This window comes from Hemitrygon akajei, chromosome 24, assembly GCF_048418815.1.
Source record: "Hemitrygon akajei chromosome 24, sHemAka1.3, whole genome shotgun sequence".
NCBI classification, from domain to species: domain Eukaryota; kingdom Metazoa; phylum Chordata; class Chondrichthyes; order Myliobatiformes; family Dasyatidae; genus Hemitrygon; species Hemitrygon akajei.
Genome location: NC_133147.1, coordinates 50981812 through 50999126, shown reverse-complemented (window position 1 = coordinate 50999126; position 17315 = coordinate 50981812). Strand labels below are relative to the sequence as shown.

The following is a 17315-nucleotide window of genomic DNA, read 5'->3' as shown; positions in this document are numbered from 1 at the left end:
AAATGGTACCCAAGCAACAAGTTAGCTAACAAAAAATCGAAAACAGCTTCTGAGAGAAAAAAAATCATGCCCCGCCCACCTCCCAAAGAAAGAAGACCGACCAATAGAAAGCCAGCATCTACTGCTACGGACAACCCTCCCAAAAAATCCTAGTGATCGCTCCAATTAGTGTCAGCTTTTTTTTTACATATATTCAAACTTGACTAAAGAATATCCAAACAAGAAATTCAATTCTCTTATATCAAAAATACAGTATTAAAAATACAAAAGGAAATTAGTTAAAAAGGTTTACCAAAAGTAAACGCTATAATTATTCATACAGAAAGACATAGAACATTTAATCTTATATCTTCATGGGAAAACAGGCTAAGCAGTTAGCTTTCAAATTAAAAAGAAAATAATGCTTCAATTTTCAAACGAAACCATTCGAAGGATCCATCTTTAATGAGATTCTCAGTCAAACTAGGTAGCCAAGGGACGGCTTAAAACCCTTGTTAAAAAATTCCAACAAAGCTTGTTTAAACTTAGCACGTTTCTGTATAAACTCAAGCGAATTGTCTTCGAGAATCTGAATATTCTACCATATAATGAATCATGCCCCTACGACGGCATTTGAGAATTAATATTTTCTCATTTAATCTTGAATCTTCATGTAAGGACAAACTAAACAGCTATCCTTCGAAATTTAAAAACCTTTGTGCTTCAGCAGTCGAACGAAACGATTCGAAAGATCCATTTTTAAGTGTGATTCTGAGTCGAGATGGCTAGCGAAGGGAATCCTTGTTAAAAGCCTGAAACAATTCTATCCTTGCACCAGGGTGGACAATCATGCCTCTTCGACGAGATTCGCACATTAACAGTTCCTTTTTTTTAAAATTCATGAAAACCGAATATTACTGATCTTGGTCTATCTGTGTTAGGAGTTCTAAACACGGGATACCTATGAACTCGATCAATCATAGGCAAAGACGCCACCATTTCCGGAAATAGTACTTGTAGAAAGTTTGCAAAGAATTCCATAGGACGATTACCTTCGGTTTATTCTTCGAACCCCAGACCCGGTAGGTTGTTCCTTCTACTTCTATTTTCTATGTTGACAAGCTTCTGTCTTAGCTTTCGCTGGACGTCGATTGCTTTTCATAAATATTTTGCAGTTCATCCACTTCCGTTTGCAGAAACGAAAACATTGCTTCATTATTTTTTATGCGTTTATCGTGTTCATTAACAGTTTGTTGAATAGAATTCAATTTACCATCTATCAGTTTAAATTCACAGCTGAATTGTCGAAACTTCTCAGAAACTCCTCGTTTATGCTTTGCAGCAAATCCACAATAGAATCCAATGAAGCAGGGGATCATCCTTTTTACTACCTCTGTCAATCCTTGTAGCCATAATGAAAAAAATATCACACTTAAAAAGGAAGTTTCAAGACAGGTTGGAAATAGTAAGATAACTGGAGTTGGAGCAACAGCAGATTGCCGTTACTTCATCAGCCACCACCAGGAAATCAGAAACTGCTGATTTAATGGGATTTGCACGCACAACAGTCTGTTTAGAGTTCTCCGAGAAGGGTAAGATAAAAACCATCATGTTCTGTGGGTGAAAATGACTTGTAAGGAGAGAGGTCATAGGAACATGGAGACTACTTGTGTATATAGAGTGTACACGGAGGAGTATACAGTTTTGGTCGCCCATTGCAGGAAAGAATTCGAGGCTTTGCAGAGGGTGTAGAGGAGATATACCAGAATGCTGCCTGTATTAGAGAGCATCGTCTACTACGAGAGGTTGAATACAGTTGGGTTATTTTCACTGGGGTGGTGGGATGACGTTTAGAAGATAAAGAAAGTCATGGATATTCAGTGCGTTTCCCGGGGTTGAAATGTTTGATACCAGAGGACGTCCATTTAAAGTGAGAGGGCGTCATTCCGAAGAAGATACAAAGGTCAGTTTATTTTCACAGACAGTGGTGTGTGAATGGTATACGCTGCCTGAAATGATGGTAAGTGTAGATAGGTTAGAGACATTTAAGAGATGCTTAGATACGTAGAATGAGCATAGAGGAAGGATATCCCCATTGCGTAGGTAGAAGGGATTAGGTTAACTGTCCATTTATCGACTGATTGAATTGATACAATACATTGTAGGCTGAATGGTCTATGTTCTGTGTTCTGAGAGATTAAAATAACAGTGCAGGAAAGCCTTCACAGCTGACCACGATTGCATCCGACAGTCAACTGTGTCAAAAGTCAGGGGATATCGGTCGGATGTCTGGCCACGGGGAACTCACTGAGACATTTCTACTTGAGGTGAAATTTGAGGTCTGAGTCTGGGTCACCAATTCCAGCCTCTGCTCGGCGAAGGCCAGATTGAGCGAGGCGAGGATGGAGCGCCTGAAGACCTGGTGGAATTTGCGGCCAGCGAAGACATAGAGAAGGGGGTTGAGGGCGCTGTTGAAGGAGGCCAGGGCTACAGTGAATAAGGTCCAGTCCGGGGGAATCGGTGTGAAGGTTGAAACGAGGTTGCGGACAGTGTTCGGGATCCAACAGATCATAAAGGTGACGACAACGGTGAAGATGAGGCGGACAGGCTTCTTAGATTTGGCGAACCTGTTCCCTTGCAGCCTACAACCAGCCAGGGAGTAGCTGGTGATCATAATGAGAAGGGGGAGGCCGAAGATGAAAACAACCCAAAATGGCACCAAGACGGTCAACTCCTTCTTCCAATCCCGAAGCAGGAGGGCGGGCAGACAAATTACGAAGGCTAGGATCCAGACTGCGAAGCAGGCCGCACGAGCCCATGTGAGGCTCAGATGTTGCTGGAACCACATAGGCCGAGTAATAGCCAGGCAGCGGCAGATGCTGATTAGGCATAACAGATATATGCTGGCGGATGCGTTGAGGAGTGTCAACGTACTAATAAACTTCACGGAAAAGTAGGCGTTGTACCCAGCGTAGATCAGGGAGATGTTGGCCATTCTGAAGGGAACGATGAGGCAATAGATCAGGTCAGCCAGAGCCAGGTTCAGGAAACACAACGTGTGTACCTTAGTCTTCATCTTGAAGCCCGTCACCCAGATGACTGCGCCGTTGCCCGGGACGCCCAGTAGGAAGGTGAGGGTGAAGATGACCATTGACACGACGGAAGGTGCTCCCCACTCCATTCCTTTTCCATCGGCCGTGGAATTGTGAGAGGAGAGATTCCCAGCGAGCGTCGAACTGGTCGCTCCTTCGGAGAACGACATTGTCGGATCTGGTGGAGGAGATATTGTGTAAGTGAGAGGGATGCAGAATGGAGAGGTGGCGAATTCAGGAGGAGAGGCGAGACCGAAGAGGGAACGAGAGGATGGGGAGTAGAGATGGGGTGTAACACGGAACAGAAATCTGACACACCACAACGACAGTGAGGCCGGCAGAAGTCTGCTGCAGCACAGAGACCACAATCTGCTGATGATACTAAGCTGGGTGGCAATGTGACATGTGATGAGGATGTTAGGAGAATTCAGGGCGACTTGGATAGGCTGGGTGAGTGGGCAGATACTTGGCAGATGACGTTTAATGTGAATAAGTGTGAGGTTATCCACTTTGGGAGTAAGACCAGGAAGGCAAATTATTATCTGAACGGTGTAGAGTTAGGTAAGGGAGAAATACAAAGAGATCTAGGAGTCCTTGTTCATCAGTCACTGAAGGTGAATGGGCAAGTGCAGCAGGCAGTGAAGAAGGCTGATGGAATGTTGGCCTTTATTACAAAGGGAACTGAGTACAAGAGTAAGGAAATCCTTTTGCATTCGTATAGGGCCCTGGTGAGACCACACCTGGAGTATTGTGTACTGTTTTGGTCTCCAGAATTAAGGAAGGACATCCTGGCTGTAGAGAAAGTGCAACGTAGATTCACAAGGTTAATTCCTGGGAAGTCCGGACTGTCTTACGCAGAGTGGTTAGAGAGACTGGGCTTGTACACGCTGGAATTAAGGAGACTGAGAGGGGATCTGATTGCAACATAGAAGATTATTAAGGCATTAGAAAACATAAAGGCAGGAAACATGTTCCAGATACTGGGAGTCCAGTACCAGAGGGCATGATTTAAGAATAAATGGTAGGTCATTTAGGACAAGAGTTAAGGAAAAACCTTTTCTCCCAGAGAGTTGTGGGGGTGTGGAATGCACTGCCTCGGAAGGCAGTGAAGGCCAGTTCTCTGGATGCTTCCAAGAAGGAGCTAGATACGTATCTTATTGATAGGGGAATCAAGGGATATGGGGACAAGGCAGGAATCGGGTATTGATAGTAGATAATCAGTCATGATCTCAGAATGGCGGTGCAGGCTCGAAGGGTCGGATGGTCTACTTCTGCACCTATTGTCTATTGTCTACTGGCTATTGTTTGTGAGTGACAATACACCTGGTTCTCATATGGGTCTTTGTTGTGCACTGAGACTGGTAAGGGTGAAGGGAGAAGGGAATCATGCTTGGAGAAAAGGGGAAGGGGATGGGAGGAAGCTGAAAGCACCAAAGGGTGATTCTGTAATACCAACAAGCTATTTGAGAATCAAGTGACCTTCCCTGTTGTCTTAGGTCCGCGCGTGTTTACATCCGCGCCAGCAACCGCTCCCAACCCCGACCCTGGCCCTCCTTCTCCGGTAGCGGTCCCAAATTCCTCTCTTGGCTCTTCACCCTCGCCATTCCGAGCATCCTTTGCTTCCGCCCGCCGCTCTCCGGTCTACGTTGACAACTATAGTACTCTGGAAAGGTCGAAGTCACCCTCACTACAGAAATGTGCCCAGGACGTTTGCAGAGTCCTGCAAGATCACAGAACAATCCAGCACAGGAATAATCCACAATATAGTACCAAATCATTTAAGTAAGTAATCACATGGCCTACATAACTAAAGACGTCTGCTAACACAAAGTCCATTTCCCTCACATTCATGTTCTCATCCAAGCGGCTCTCAACAGTCTCAATGTATCTGCCTCCACCACCACTCTTTCAGAGCATTCCAGGCACCCATCACTCTGTGAAAAAAATCTTACCCTTCACGTCTCCGTTCATCTTACCCCCTCTCACCTTAAAGGAACGCCTTCTGGTACTGGCCAATTCAACAATTGAAAAATAACGATACTGACTGTCTATTCCATCTTTGCCTCTCATCATCATATAAACAATTTCTACCACTACCACCATTACTACCATGACTAGCACTACAAATATGACTACTATTACCATTGCTACAAGAACATCACAGAAACAGTTCCTTGGCCTAGCAGGCCATGCCTCCCATTTCCCCATTTACACCAATCCATCTTGCAAGCCTTTGGAACCGTGACTGCGTATGTCCCATCTGTTCACGTACCTGCTTAAATACCTCTTAAACGTACTCATTGCATATGATGTTTGTTACCTCCACTGGCAGCCACGTTCAAAGTGTCAGTTCATGATGGATGGCATGGTAGCGCAGTGATTAACATGACTCTGCTGCAGTGCCAACAAGCCGGGTTCATGTCCCGCCGCTGTCTTGTAGGGGGTTTAGAATTTGTCCCCTCTATTGCGTGGGGTTATTCTGGGTGCTCCAGTTTCCTCACACATAAGATTATAATTCCGAAAGATATAGGAGCAGAATCAGTCCATTTGGCTCATTGAATTTGCTCCGCCATATTCCTTTTCAGCCTCAGTCTCTTCTCTTCCCCATGTTTCCGAGCATGCCCTGACCAATCAAGAATCTATCACCTCCATCTTAAAAAGTACGTAAAAGAATTTCACAGATTCACCAATCTCTGGCTACAGAAATTAATCCGAATCTCCTTTCTAAAAGGGCAGCCCTCCCTTCTGAGGCTATGTCGTTTGCTCTTAGCCTCCCGGAACATAGGAAACATCTACTCCACATCGACTGCATCGAGGCCTTTCAACAGTCCACAGGTTTCAATGCAGTCACCTCTTATTCTTCTGAATTTCAGTGAGTAGAAGCTCAGGACCATAATACGTTCCTCATGTGATAAGACTTTCAAACCCAGAAGGCCTGCGACCGTAGAGGGTTAATTGATCACATGGGTGTAATTGGGCGGGGCGTTCTCGAAGAGCCAGAGAGGTTTGCTACCGTGGTGTATCTTGAAATCGAATTGACAATTAGAACAAACTGTTAAAAAACTAGCCCTGATATTCGACTTAAATCTCCTTTCCTCGAGATAAATATATGCCTTCCTGTTAATGTTGCTCCTACCATGGGAAAGCGATTCTGTATACACTATCTCTGCATCTGTTATCTTAATTTATTCTGTCAGGTCATCGGTCAGCGTCCTTCGACCCCATGGCAAACAAGCACTGCTTCAGCAATCTCTGAAGTTCTCCTCACTGAACTGCATATTGACAAGCCCTCTATCCTGCCTTCACTGGCTAACTGAGTTATCTTCTGAAAAAAACACCCAAAAGTAGTAAGTACATGTTTATTCCGGAACACGGCCACGCTGATGATCCGTGATCAGTCGCCACACTTCCAAATTAATATAAAACCCATGGAAATTCATCTCACCTTTCCCTGGAATCTGCGGCTCCGTCACCGGTCCTTAGCAGTATAGAATACTTGCACTCAGACGTTAAATTCGACGGTGGGATTCCTTAGGTGCTCCAGGTACATCAGGGAGTTGTGTCTTGTGGGGAATTTGGATGCTGATTTAGCAATGTTGGGGGTCTTAATTCCGAATGAGCCGAAGAGATGAGTTAGCCCACCTCGGTAGATACTCTCCGGGTATGAAGTTCCAAGAGGCTCAATATGAGGAAGTTGTGCTGATAGCATCAGGAGATAATACTCTGCTCAGAGAGCTGTGAAGAAACAAACATTTCCTTTTATTTTTGAGAAGTAAAGTAGATAAGGAGGCCACGTGGTTATCTTCTGAAATTAACCCTATCTGGCCCATGTGACTTACCTATGTTCAGAACTTTGAAGTTCAACAAAGCTTTCTCTCGAGGAATAGTGAATCCACTCACTTCATGCTGGTGTCTTGTGGGGAATTTGGATGCTGATTTAGCAATGTTGGGGGTCTTAATTCCGAATGAGCCGAAGAGATGAGTTAGCCCACCTCGGTAGATACTCTCCGGGTATGAAGTTCCAAGAGGCTCAATATGAGGAAGTTGTGCTGATAGCATCAGGAGATAATACTCTGCTCAGAGAGCTGTGAAGAAACAAACATTTCCTTTTATTTTTGAGAAGTAAAGTAGATAAGGAGGCCACGTGGTTAACTTCTGAAATTAACCCTATCTGGCCCATGTGACTTACCTATGTTCAGAATTTTGAAGTTCAACAAAGCTTTCTCTCGAGGAATAGTGAATCCACTCACTTCATGCTGGTGTCTTGTGGGGAATTTGGATGCTGATTTAGCAATGTTGGGGGTCTTAATTCCGAATGAGCCGAAGAGATGAGTTAGCCCACCTCGGTAGATACTCTCCGGGTATGAAGTTCCAAGAGGCTCAATATGAGGAAGTTGTGCTGATAGCATCAGGAGATAATACTCTGCTCAGAGAGCTGTGAAGAAACAAACATTTCCTTTTATTTTTGAGAAGTAAAGTAGATAAGGAGGCCACGTGGTTAACTTCTGAAATTAACCCTATCTGGCCCATGTGACTTACCTATGTTCAGAATTTTGAAGTTCAACAAAGCTTTCTCTCGAGGAATAGTGAATCCACTCACTTCATGTTGGTTCATTTCCCCAATGAACACTGACGCAAAATACTTGTTCAGCTGTTCCGCCGTTTCCATATCCCCCATTGGTATCTCTCCAGTACCTTTTTTAGAGCGATCCAATATTACCTCTCTCGCTTCTCTTTGACACTTTATGGCTCTAAAGAAACATTTAGCATTCTCTTTAATGTTATCGGCTAGCTTACCTTCCTATTCCATTTTGAGGTTCTTAACTACTTTTTAGTTGTTCCAATTAGTTTTTAAAAGCTTGCTAATCCCGTAAAATCTATCAATTCTTGTTGTAATATATAGTCCATTATTGGGTTTATGTTGGCCCTAACTTCTCTTCTTTGCGAATTCGCCTTCAGAATACTTCTTCCTGTTTGCTATCTATACATGCTGCGCTTGAATTGCTTCCAGAAATTCCAGCCATTGCTGCTCTGCCATCCTCCCTTCCAGTGTTCTTTTCCAATAAAATCTCGCCAACTCCTCTCTCATGTCTCTAAGTCCGTTATCTCCGCTGTAATACTGATACATCTGCGTTTAGCATCGTCTTCTCTGTGTAAGTTATTTTATATTATCATTACTTCTGCTTTGGGGGTTTTGCCTTCAGCTTTCCAGTCAATTCCACAATTACTTCTACCAGGGTTTTTGCAGTTCCATAGTTCTATCCACAACGATTTCACTTCATTTGTTTTTTGTTTTTTTTTTACCAACAGAGTAACGCACCCCCTCCTGCCTTCCTGCCTGACATTTCGACACATTGTGTATCCTTGGACATTAAGCTCCCAGCTACAATCTTCATTCAACCACGATTCAGTAATGTCAACACCAGCATACATGCCAATTTGCAACTGTGCTACAATACAAGTTCATCTACCTGATTCCCTACCCTGTGAGAATTAAAATACAATACCTCCAACCCTCTGTTCAACTTTCTCGATTTTGTCCGTCTTTTACTTTGCGACTCATCGTGTTGACTGATATATTTCCTGTCATTAGCCTCTCCTTGTTAGGAGCCTCAATATACATCAGCTCTATTTGTAAACTAACTACCTCATATTCAGCACGATCTCTCTTGTTCCCAGTGCCCTGCCAAAAACATTCCCGAACAGCTTCAGCGAACCGGTCCACATGGATATTCAGGTGTAATCCGCCCCTTTTGTACAGGCCATACTTACACTGGAGCAGATCCCGATGATCTTTAAATCTGAATCCCTGCCTGTTCCCTACACCAGCTCATCAGCCACACATTTACCTGGCAATTCCTCCGATCCTCACCATCACTGGCACATGCCAGAGCCAGCAATCCAGCGATTAGGACCCTGGTGGACACGATTCTCAGCTTTCTACTGTGCTGACTAAAATCCGTTCAGGACTTCCTCACGTTCTCTCCTTACTCCAGGGGCAGCACTCATCTTCAAGGACCCTAGTCATCCAGGCCATGCTCTCTTCTTTCTGCAACCATCGGGCAGGAGGCATGACAGACTTCGATAGCGCACCACCAGTTCAGGAACAGTTATGACCCGTCAGCCATCCCAGGCTGCTGAACTAGAGAAGGTAACTTCTCTCACCCCAACAGTGAACAGATCTCACAACCTACAGACTGACTTTCAAAAACTCGATACTCAAGTTGTCAATATTCATTTTTCTTTTTAGAGCTTTTTATTAGCTTTCAAACAAACATAAGAAGGAAAACATCGAGTACAGAGAGCTTGAGAGTACATAATGGATAGGCTAGAAAACAAATGCAATTAGTTCATAATTTAAATATATTAATCTCCCAAACATAGTATGTGACAAAAATGGGAAAAAATAGAAAAAAAGTAAACAAAAAAAAAAGAAACTAACCTCACCAACATGGGCTATTTTATCATATCAAATATACACAGTAATGTCAATAACTCCGCACCTCTATCCAAATAATTAAGGATGATAAGAAAAAGGTTTGGGAAAGGTCAGTTTAACTCATATGAAAATGTTGAATAATTGGTTTCCAGGTTTCTTCAAATTTGACCGAGGCGTAAAAAATGACACTTTTGATTTGTTTTCTAAACCCAAACAAGAAATAGCTTGGGAAAACCTTTGAAATGTATTTTGGGGGATTATTTTCTTTCCAGTTCAACAGAATAGATCTTCTCGCCATCAATGTGACAAATGCAATCAGTCGCCGAGCTGAGGGGGTAAACGACTGTTATCCACTATTGCTAAGCCGAAAATTGCAGTAATAGGATGAGGTTGCAATTTAATATTCAAAACTGTTGAAATAATGCCAAAAATATATTTCCGGTAATTTTGAAAACAAGGGCAAGACCAAAACATGTGAGTCAATGAGGCAACCTCAGAGTGATATCTGTCACAGTTTGGATTAACATGAGAATAAAATCGAGCAAGTTTGTCCTTGGACATATGAGCCCTAAGTACAACTTTGAATTGTATTAAGGCATGTTTGACACAAATAGAAGAGGAGTTAACTAATTGTCGAATTTACTCCCACTGCTCTGTAGGTAAAGGGCAATGAAATTCTCTTTCCTTTTCTTCTTGTTTTATCTGACATACCTGGTTGTATTTTCATGATCATATTATAAATGACGGCTACTAAACCCTTCTAACAGCGATTCAGACCTAGAATATTTCCGTAATATCAATTGGGCATATATTCGGAACGGACTGTAACATATTATTCAAAAAATTCTAATTTGTAAGAATTTAAAAATGTGTTCTAGACAAATTATATTTATTGTACAAATGTTCAAAGGACATAAAGCAATTATCTAAAAATAAATCTCGAAAACATGTTATACCTCTCGTTTTCCGTAGTTCAAATGCTTGGTCCATAAAAGAGGGCTGAAAAAGAAAGTTATCTATAATAGAGCTTCATAAGATGAACTTTTTCAAACCAAAAAAATTAAGAAATTGAAACTATATTCGTAATGTATATTTAATTATAGAGTTAGTTATTTGTTTATTAAGTTTAGAAAAAAGGGAAGCGATGATCCCAAAATAGAGAACAGTGAAAAGCCTTGTACAAATTTACACTCTAAATTTACCCATTGTGGACTTTGTAATGTCGCAGATTCTGTGTCCAGAATATTAAATATCGGATGTTAACTGCCCAGTAGTAAAATCTTAGGTTTGACAAAGCCAAAACACCTTCCTTCTTAGACTTCTGTAAGTATATTTTACTTAATCTAGGATTTTTATTCTGCCACACATACGAGGATATTTTGTAATAAATAATATCAAAAAAAGATTTAGGAATAAAAATTGGTAGTGCCTGAAATAAATATAAAAATTTAGGTAAAACTGTCATCTTAATAGTATAGATTCGATTAACCAATGACAAAATCAATGGTGACCATCTAGTAACAAATTGCTTGATTTGGGCAATTAAAGGTAAAACGTTAAGTTTAAATACGTTTTTATGTTTCTTGGTGATTTTAATACCCAAATAAGTAAAGTTATCTGTAACTACTTTAAATGTTAGTTTGTTATAGATTGGAACTTGCATATTTAATAGGAATAATTCACTCTTATTAAAACTCACTTTATAGCCAGAAAAGCTACTAAACTGAGCAAACAAAGATAAAATAACAGGAATAGATCTCTCAGGATCAGAGATGTATAATAACAAATCATCAGCATATGGTGATAGCTTATATGTCCCTTCCCCACGGGTAATATCAATAACTGTAGCGCTTCTCTTCCTAACGAACTTAACGTATTCTACACAAGATTCGAACAGAAGAGGAGCGTCCAGCCCCCTCTGGATGAACCAGATCTGGTGGCATCAATATTCATCATCACTGAGAAAGACGTTAGAAAAACCTTCCTGAAAATAAATCCAAGGAAGGCGATGGGCCGGATGGCGTCCCGGAACGGGTTCTCCGGACCTGTGCAAGCGAGCTAGTTGGAGTGTTTGCTGACATCTTCAACTTCCCCTTGTTCAGTCTAAGTTCCCCTCGTGTTTGAAGAATGCAACGGTAATCCCGTTCCCGAAGAGAAGCAAGGTAGCATGCCTGATTGACTACCGACCTATGGCTCTAACATCAATTGCTACGAAGTGCTTCGAGTGATTGGTTATGGCACACATCAACCATAACCCAACTGTCAACATCGACACTTTGCAATTCGGCTACCGGACCAACAGGTCAACGGCAGATGCCATCTCTCTGGCACTACGTTCCACTTTATAACACCTGGAGAATAAAGACACATATGTAAGGCTCCTTTTCATTGACTAAAGCTCTGCCTTTAATACCATCATTCCAAATAAACTGATTCTTAAGCTCCGGAACCTGGGTCTTAGCACTCAGATCTGCAGCTGGATCTACAACTTCCTCAGAGACAGGATCCAGGCTGTAAAAATAGGGGACAAGGTCTCCTCTACAATCACTGTGAGCACCGGTGCCCCTCAAGGCTGTGTACTCAGCCCCCTGCTGTACTCACTGTACACCCAGGATTGTGTAGCCAAGTTTCCATCAAACTCAATATATAGGTTTTCTAGTGACACCACAATCGTAGGCCGTATCTTGGGTAATGATGATTCTGAGTACAGAGAGGAAATTAAGAACCTGGTGGAATGGTGCGAAGACTATTAACCTATTCCTCAACGTCAGCAAGACGAAGGAATTGGTTGTTGACTTCCAGAAGGTGTAGCGGACCGCACGACCCCATCTACATCGATGGTGCACAGGTGGAACAGGTCAAAAGCTTTAAGTTCCTTGTGGTGAATATCACAAATGACCTGACTTGGTCTAACCAAGCAGAGTCCACTGCCAAGAAGGCCCATTAGCACCTTTACTTCCTGAGAAAGCTGAAGAAATTTGGCCTGTCCCCTAAAATCCTCAATATTTTTATAGGTGCACCGTAGAAAGTATTCTTCTCGGGTGATTCACAACCTGGTATGGAGATTGTCCAGGCCAAGACCGGAAGAAGCTGCGGGAGATCGTGAACGTAGACCAGCACATCACACAAACCAATCTGCCATCCTTGTACTCACTTTACACTGCACGCTGTCGAAGCAGTTTTGCCAAGATAATCAAGGACACGACCCACCCAGCCAACACACATTTTATCTCCCTTCCCTGCAGGAGAAGGTTCAGGAGCATGAAGATTCGTACGGTCAGATTTTGGAACAGCTTCTTTCCAACTGTGATAAGACTGCTGAACAGATCCTGACCCGGATCAGGGCCCTACATTCCAAATATCCGGACCTGACTTGCACTACCTTACTTTCCCTTTTCTACTTTGTAATTATGACATATAATTTAATTTTTTATTATATTTAATTCGATTTGTCCTTCAGGGAGCGCGAATCGCAGAATCAAATATCGCTGTGATGATTGTACGCTCTGCTATCAATTATTTGGTGACAATAAAGTGAAGTAAAGTAAAGTTCCAAAAATGTTAGGTGAGTCGCAATGACTAGGGGTTCCAAAGCAATATCAAATAGTAGAGGACTTAAAGGACAGCCTTGCCACGAAACAGCTGAAAAAAGGGAGATATTTGATTATTGGTAAGAACCGAAAGCAAAGGGTTATAATACATTAATTTAATCCATGATATACATGTCGGGCTGAAGTTAAAATTCAGCAGAGTATGAAATAAATATGGCCATTCAACTCTGTCAAACGTTTTTTTAGCATTTAAGGAAATGACACATTCTGCGATTCTAGATGAAGGAGTGTAAGCTATATTAATTAATTTTATAAAGTTAAAAGATGAATAACGATTTTTAATAAATCCGAGCTGGTCCTTAGAAATAACTTGAAGTAAAATATTTTCAAATCTATTTGGCAAAATTTTGGTAAAAATCTTGGAATCCATATTCAGCAAAGATATTCGCCGATATGATGCACATCCAGTGGGGTCTTAATTTTTTTTTTAAGAAGTAAAGACAGGAAGCGTTATAAAAAGATTGCAGTGGTTTACCTGCAGTTAACGCATCCTTAAAAATGTTACATAAACAAGTACAGAGTTTAGAGGAAAAAGATTTAAAGTATTCTGCAGTATAACCATCCGGGCCATGGGCTGTACATGGATTAATTGAAAAAAAAAAGCCTCTTTTATTTCGGATTCCGTAATAGGTGCATCTAATGATGCACAATCCTCAGCTGTTATTTTCGGGATATTCAGTTTCCTTAAAAATTCATCCATTATGAAAGAATCATCAGAATATTCTGATTGATATAGAGAGTTATAAATCTTGAAATGCTTTATTTATCTCTTTATGATCAATCGTCAAAGTGCAATCTCGTTAACGATTCTTAATGATCTGTCTTTTAACCGAAACAGTTTTCAATTGATTAGCCAATAATTTACCAGATTTGTCCGCATGATTGCAAAACTGAGTCCTAGATTTAATTAACTGATTTTCAGTCGAAGAGGATACTAGCAAATTCTGATCCATTTGAAGTTCAACTCTCTTTTTATAGAGTTCTCTACTTGGGGTCACAGAGTAAGTCTTATCAATTTCTTTAATTTTATCAACCAACATATGTATTTCAGTGTTAATTCGTTTTCTGACTACAGCAGAGTATGAAATAATTTGTCCACGGATAAAAGCCTTAAAAGTGTTCCATGATATTCCACTAGAAGTTTCTTCTGTAACGTTTGTTGAAAAAAGCCAAATCAATTTTTTGATTAATAAAGTTGAGAAAGTCTGAGTCCTGAAGTAGAGTTGAACCTCCATGATTTAACACTTGAGGAAGAATCCGTTGTCTTAATAGATAGCTTCAGAGGTCCATGATGAGGGATAGTAATAGAGTCGTAGTTACAATCAATAACGTCCGCAAGAAAACGATGATCAATAAATAAATAGTCAATTCCTGAGTAGTTATGGTAAACATGCGAAAAAATTAAATTTTTTTATCCTTGGGGTGCAGAAATCGCCAAATTTCAGAGATTCAAAAATCTCTGAAAATCAACCATATAGCAGTTGAGAGAGGCCGATTTATTCGGAGGAGCCTGAATGGACTTCTGAATGGAGATCTGTCCATCGAGGTATTTAGACAGCAGTTAACATCACCACCCATTATCAACATATGCTCATTTAAATTAGGGAAGGGTGTAAATAAGTATTTAAAAAATTCGGGACAGTCAATATTCGAAGCATAAAGATTAACTAAAACAATTTTTTGGATGAAAAATAAACAAGTAAGGAGAAAAAATCGACCTTGTGGGTCTGAAATTGTTTCATAAATTTTAAAAGAGGTTGAGGAATCTATAAAAATAAAAACGCCTCTTACTTTAGCTTGATAATTCGAAAGATACGGTTGATCCTTCCAAAACCTAAATAATATTGACTATCCTCCTTCCTCACATGAGTCTCTTGTGCAAAGATAATATTAGCTTTCATTCTGTGGAATACGTTAAATACTTTTTCCGTTTAATAGGATGATTTAAACCATTTGTTTTCCAAGAAACAAAGTTAATAATCTTAGCCATATTGCTAATATTTATCGTAGTAAACGCACAAGGTTAAACAGAAAATAAACTCATGAATGTGGAAGAGGGGAGCAGGTTCAAAGAGGAACCGAAGTTACGACACTACAGCCATTTTAGTAGTATCAGGTTAGCCCATGAAGGAAAAACAAAGTGAAAAGCAAAAGCAAAATAGAACACCTTCCTCACCCACGAAAACACAAGAAAAGGCCAGAGAGAGGCGAGCTGGCAAACTAACACTAATTTTACCCCCATCTCACAGAAAAAAAATGATAAAAAAGACACAAGCCACCCATAGTCAAAAAAAGTAAAGGGTCAGTATAACAGGAATAAGACTATAAAATTAATATTATTAAAAAGAGAAAGGATTAAGAAAGAAGAAAAAAAACTAAACCGTTAAAACCTAAAACAGGATAGCGTTACACTAATATTTCGAAAGAAGACCAGCAATCTTGTTCAGACACACCCTAACGGATGTGAAGTGTCCAAGGGCTGAGGTCTTATGGGATGAAGAAACGACATCTTGGAAAGAGAAATACAAAAAAAAGACAGATTACTTCAGCATATAAGATATGCTAGCCGGGAGATGCCAGAGAGTAGTGGTGGATAATAGTTTATCGGGATGGAGGCCGGTGACTAGCGGGGTGCCTCAGGGATCTGTTTTGGGCCCAATGTTGTTTGTAATATACATAAATGATCTGGATGATGGGGTGGTAAATTGGATTAGTAAGTATGCCGATGATACTAAGGTAGTAGGTGTTGTGGATAATGAGGTGGGTTTTCAAAGCTTGCACGGAGATTTATGCCGGTTAGAAGAATGGGCTGAACGTTGGCAGATGGAGTTTAATGCTGAGCAGTGTGAGGTTCTACATTTTGGCAGGAATAATCCAAATAGAACATACAGGGTAAATGGTAGGGCATTGAGGAATGCAGTGGAACAGAGAGATCTAGGAATAACAGTGCATAGTTTCCTGAAGGTGGAGTCTCATGTAGATAGGGTGGTGAAGAAGGCTTTTGGAACGCTGGCCTTTATAAATCAGAACATTGAGTACAGAAGTTGGGATGTAATGTTAAAATTGTACAAGGCATTGGTAAGGCCAAATTTGGAATATTGTGTACAGTTCTGGTCACCGAATTATAGGAAAAATATCAATAAATTAGAGAGAGTGCAGAGACGATTTACTAGGATGTTACCTGTTTTTCAGCACTTAAGTTACAGAGAAAGGTTGAACAAGTTAGGTCTCTATTCATTGGAGCGTAAAAGGTTGAGGGGGGATTTGATCGAGGTATTTAAAATTTTGAGAGGGATAGATAGAGTTGACGTGAATAGGCTGTTTCCATTGACAGTAGGGGAGATTCAAACGAGAGGACATGATTTGAGAGTTAGGGGGCAAAAGTTTAAGGGAAACACGAGGGGGTATTTCTTTACTCAGAGAGTGATAGCTGTGTGGAATGAGTTTCCTGTAGAAGTAGTAGAGGCCAGTTCAGTTGTGTCATTTAAGGTAAAATTGGATAGGTATATGGACAGGAAAGGAGTGGAGGGTTATGGGCTGAGTGCGGGTAGGTGGGACGAGGTGAGATTAAGAGTTCGGCACGGACTAGGAGGGCCGAGATGGCCTGTTTCCGTGCTGTGATTGTTATATGTTTATAAGGCAAAAGCGTATTCAAACTTAAACAACATTTAATTAGTAGCTTACAAAATCAAAAGAATAATAGTCAATATTTATTTTTATTTCTTTGTTGTTAATTTGTTTTCTTTTTCTGTGTTTGCACAATTTGTTGTCTTTTAACATTGGTTGTTTGTCCGTCAGTTTTGGTAAACAGTTTTCCATTGGTTGTATGTTGTTTCTTTGCATTTACTGTGAATGGTCTGAAAATAAAAGAATCTCCTGGTTGTATCGGTGGTTTGATAATAAATTTACTTTAAAATTTGAACTTGGTATGTTTTACTCAGAACTGATTTCCCCAGAGACGACGCACTGTCCGTGTGTAGGAGTGTCCTTCTGGGGGAAGCTGCGCAAACACTGGTGTTCAGACTCATATTGCTTGTGACAGCTTAAACAGATTTGGGCAAAAATTAAGTTTGGCTCATGGGTAAATTTGAGATGACATTTACAAAATAAACGAAGAATTGATATTACTGTATTATTGCGAATATTGTCAATATTGTCACGGGATTCACCAGGATATAAATGAATTGAAAATAT

At 40.7% G+C, this 17315-nt stretch overlaps 1 protein-coding gene across 1 annotated transcript; it reads right to left on the bottom strand.

Moving 5' to 3' along the window:
* Nucleotides 1-2239: 2239 nt before the first annotated feature.
* On the bottom strand, nt 2240-3241 carry LOC140715727 (C3a anaphylatoxin chemotactic receptor-like). The gene has a single exon (XM_073028099.1). It carries the CDS (start codon nt 3239-3241, stop codon nt 2240-2242), a length of 1002 nt encoding a protein of 333 aa, XP_072884200.1.
* Between the last annotated feature and the right edge of the window lie 14074 nt (nt 3242-17315).

Coding starts and splice junctions, on each gene's coding strand:
- LOC140715727 (XM_073028099.1), bottom strand. CDS start 3,241: ATGTCGTTCTCCGAAGGAGCGACCAGTTCGACGCTCGCTGGGAATCTC.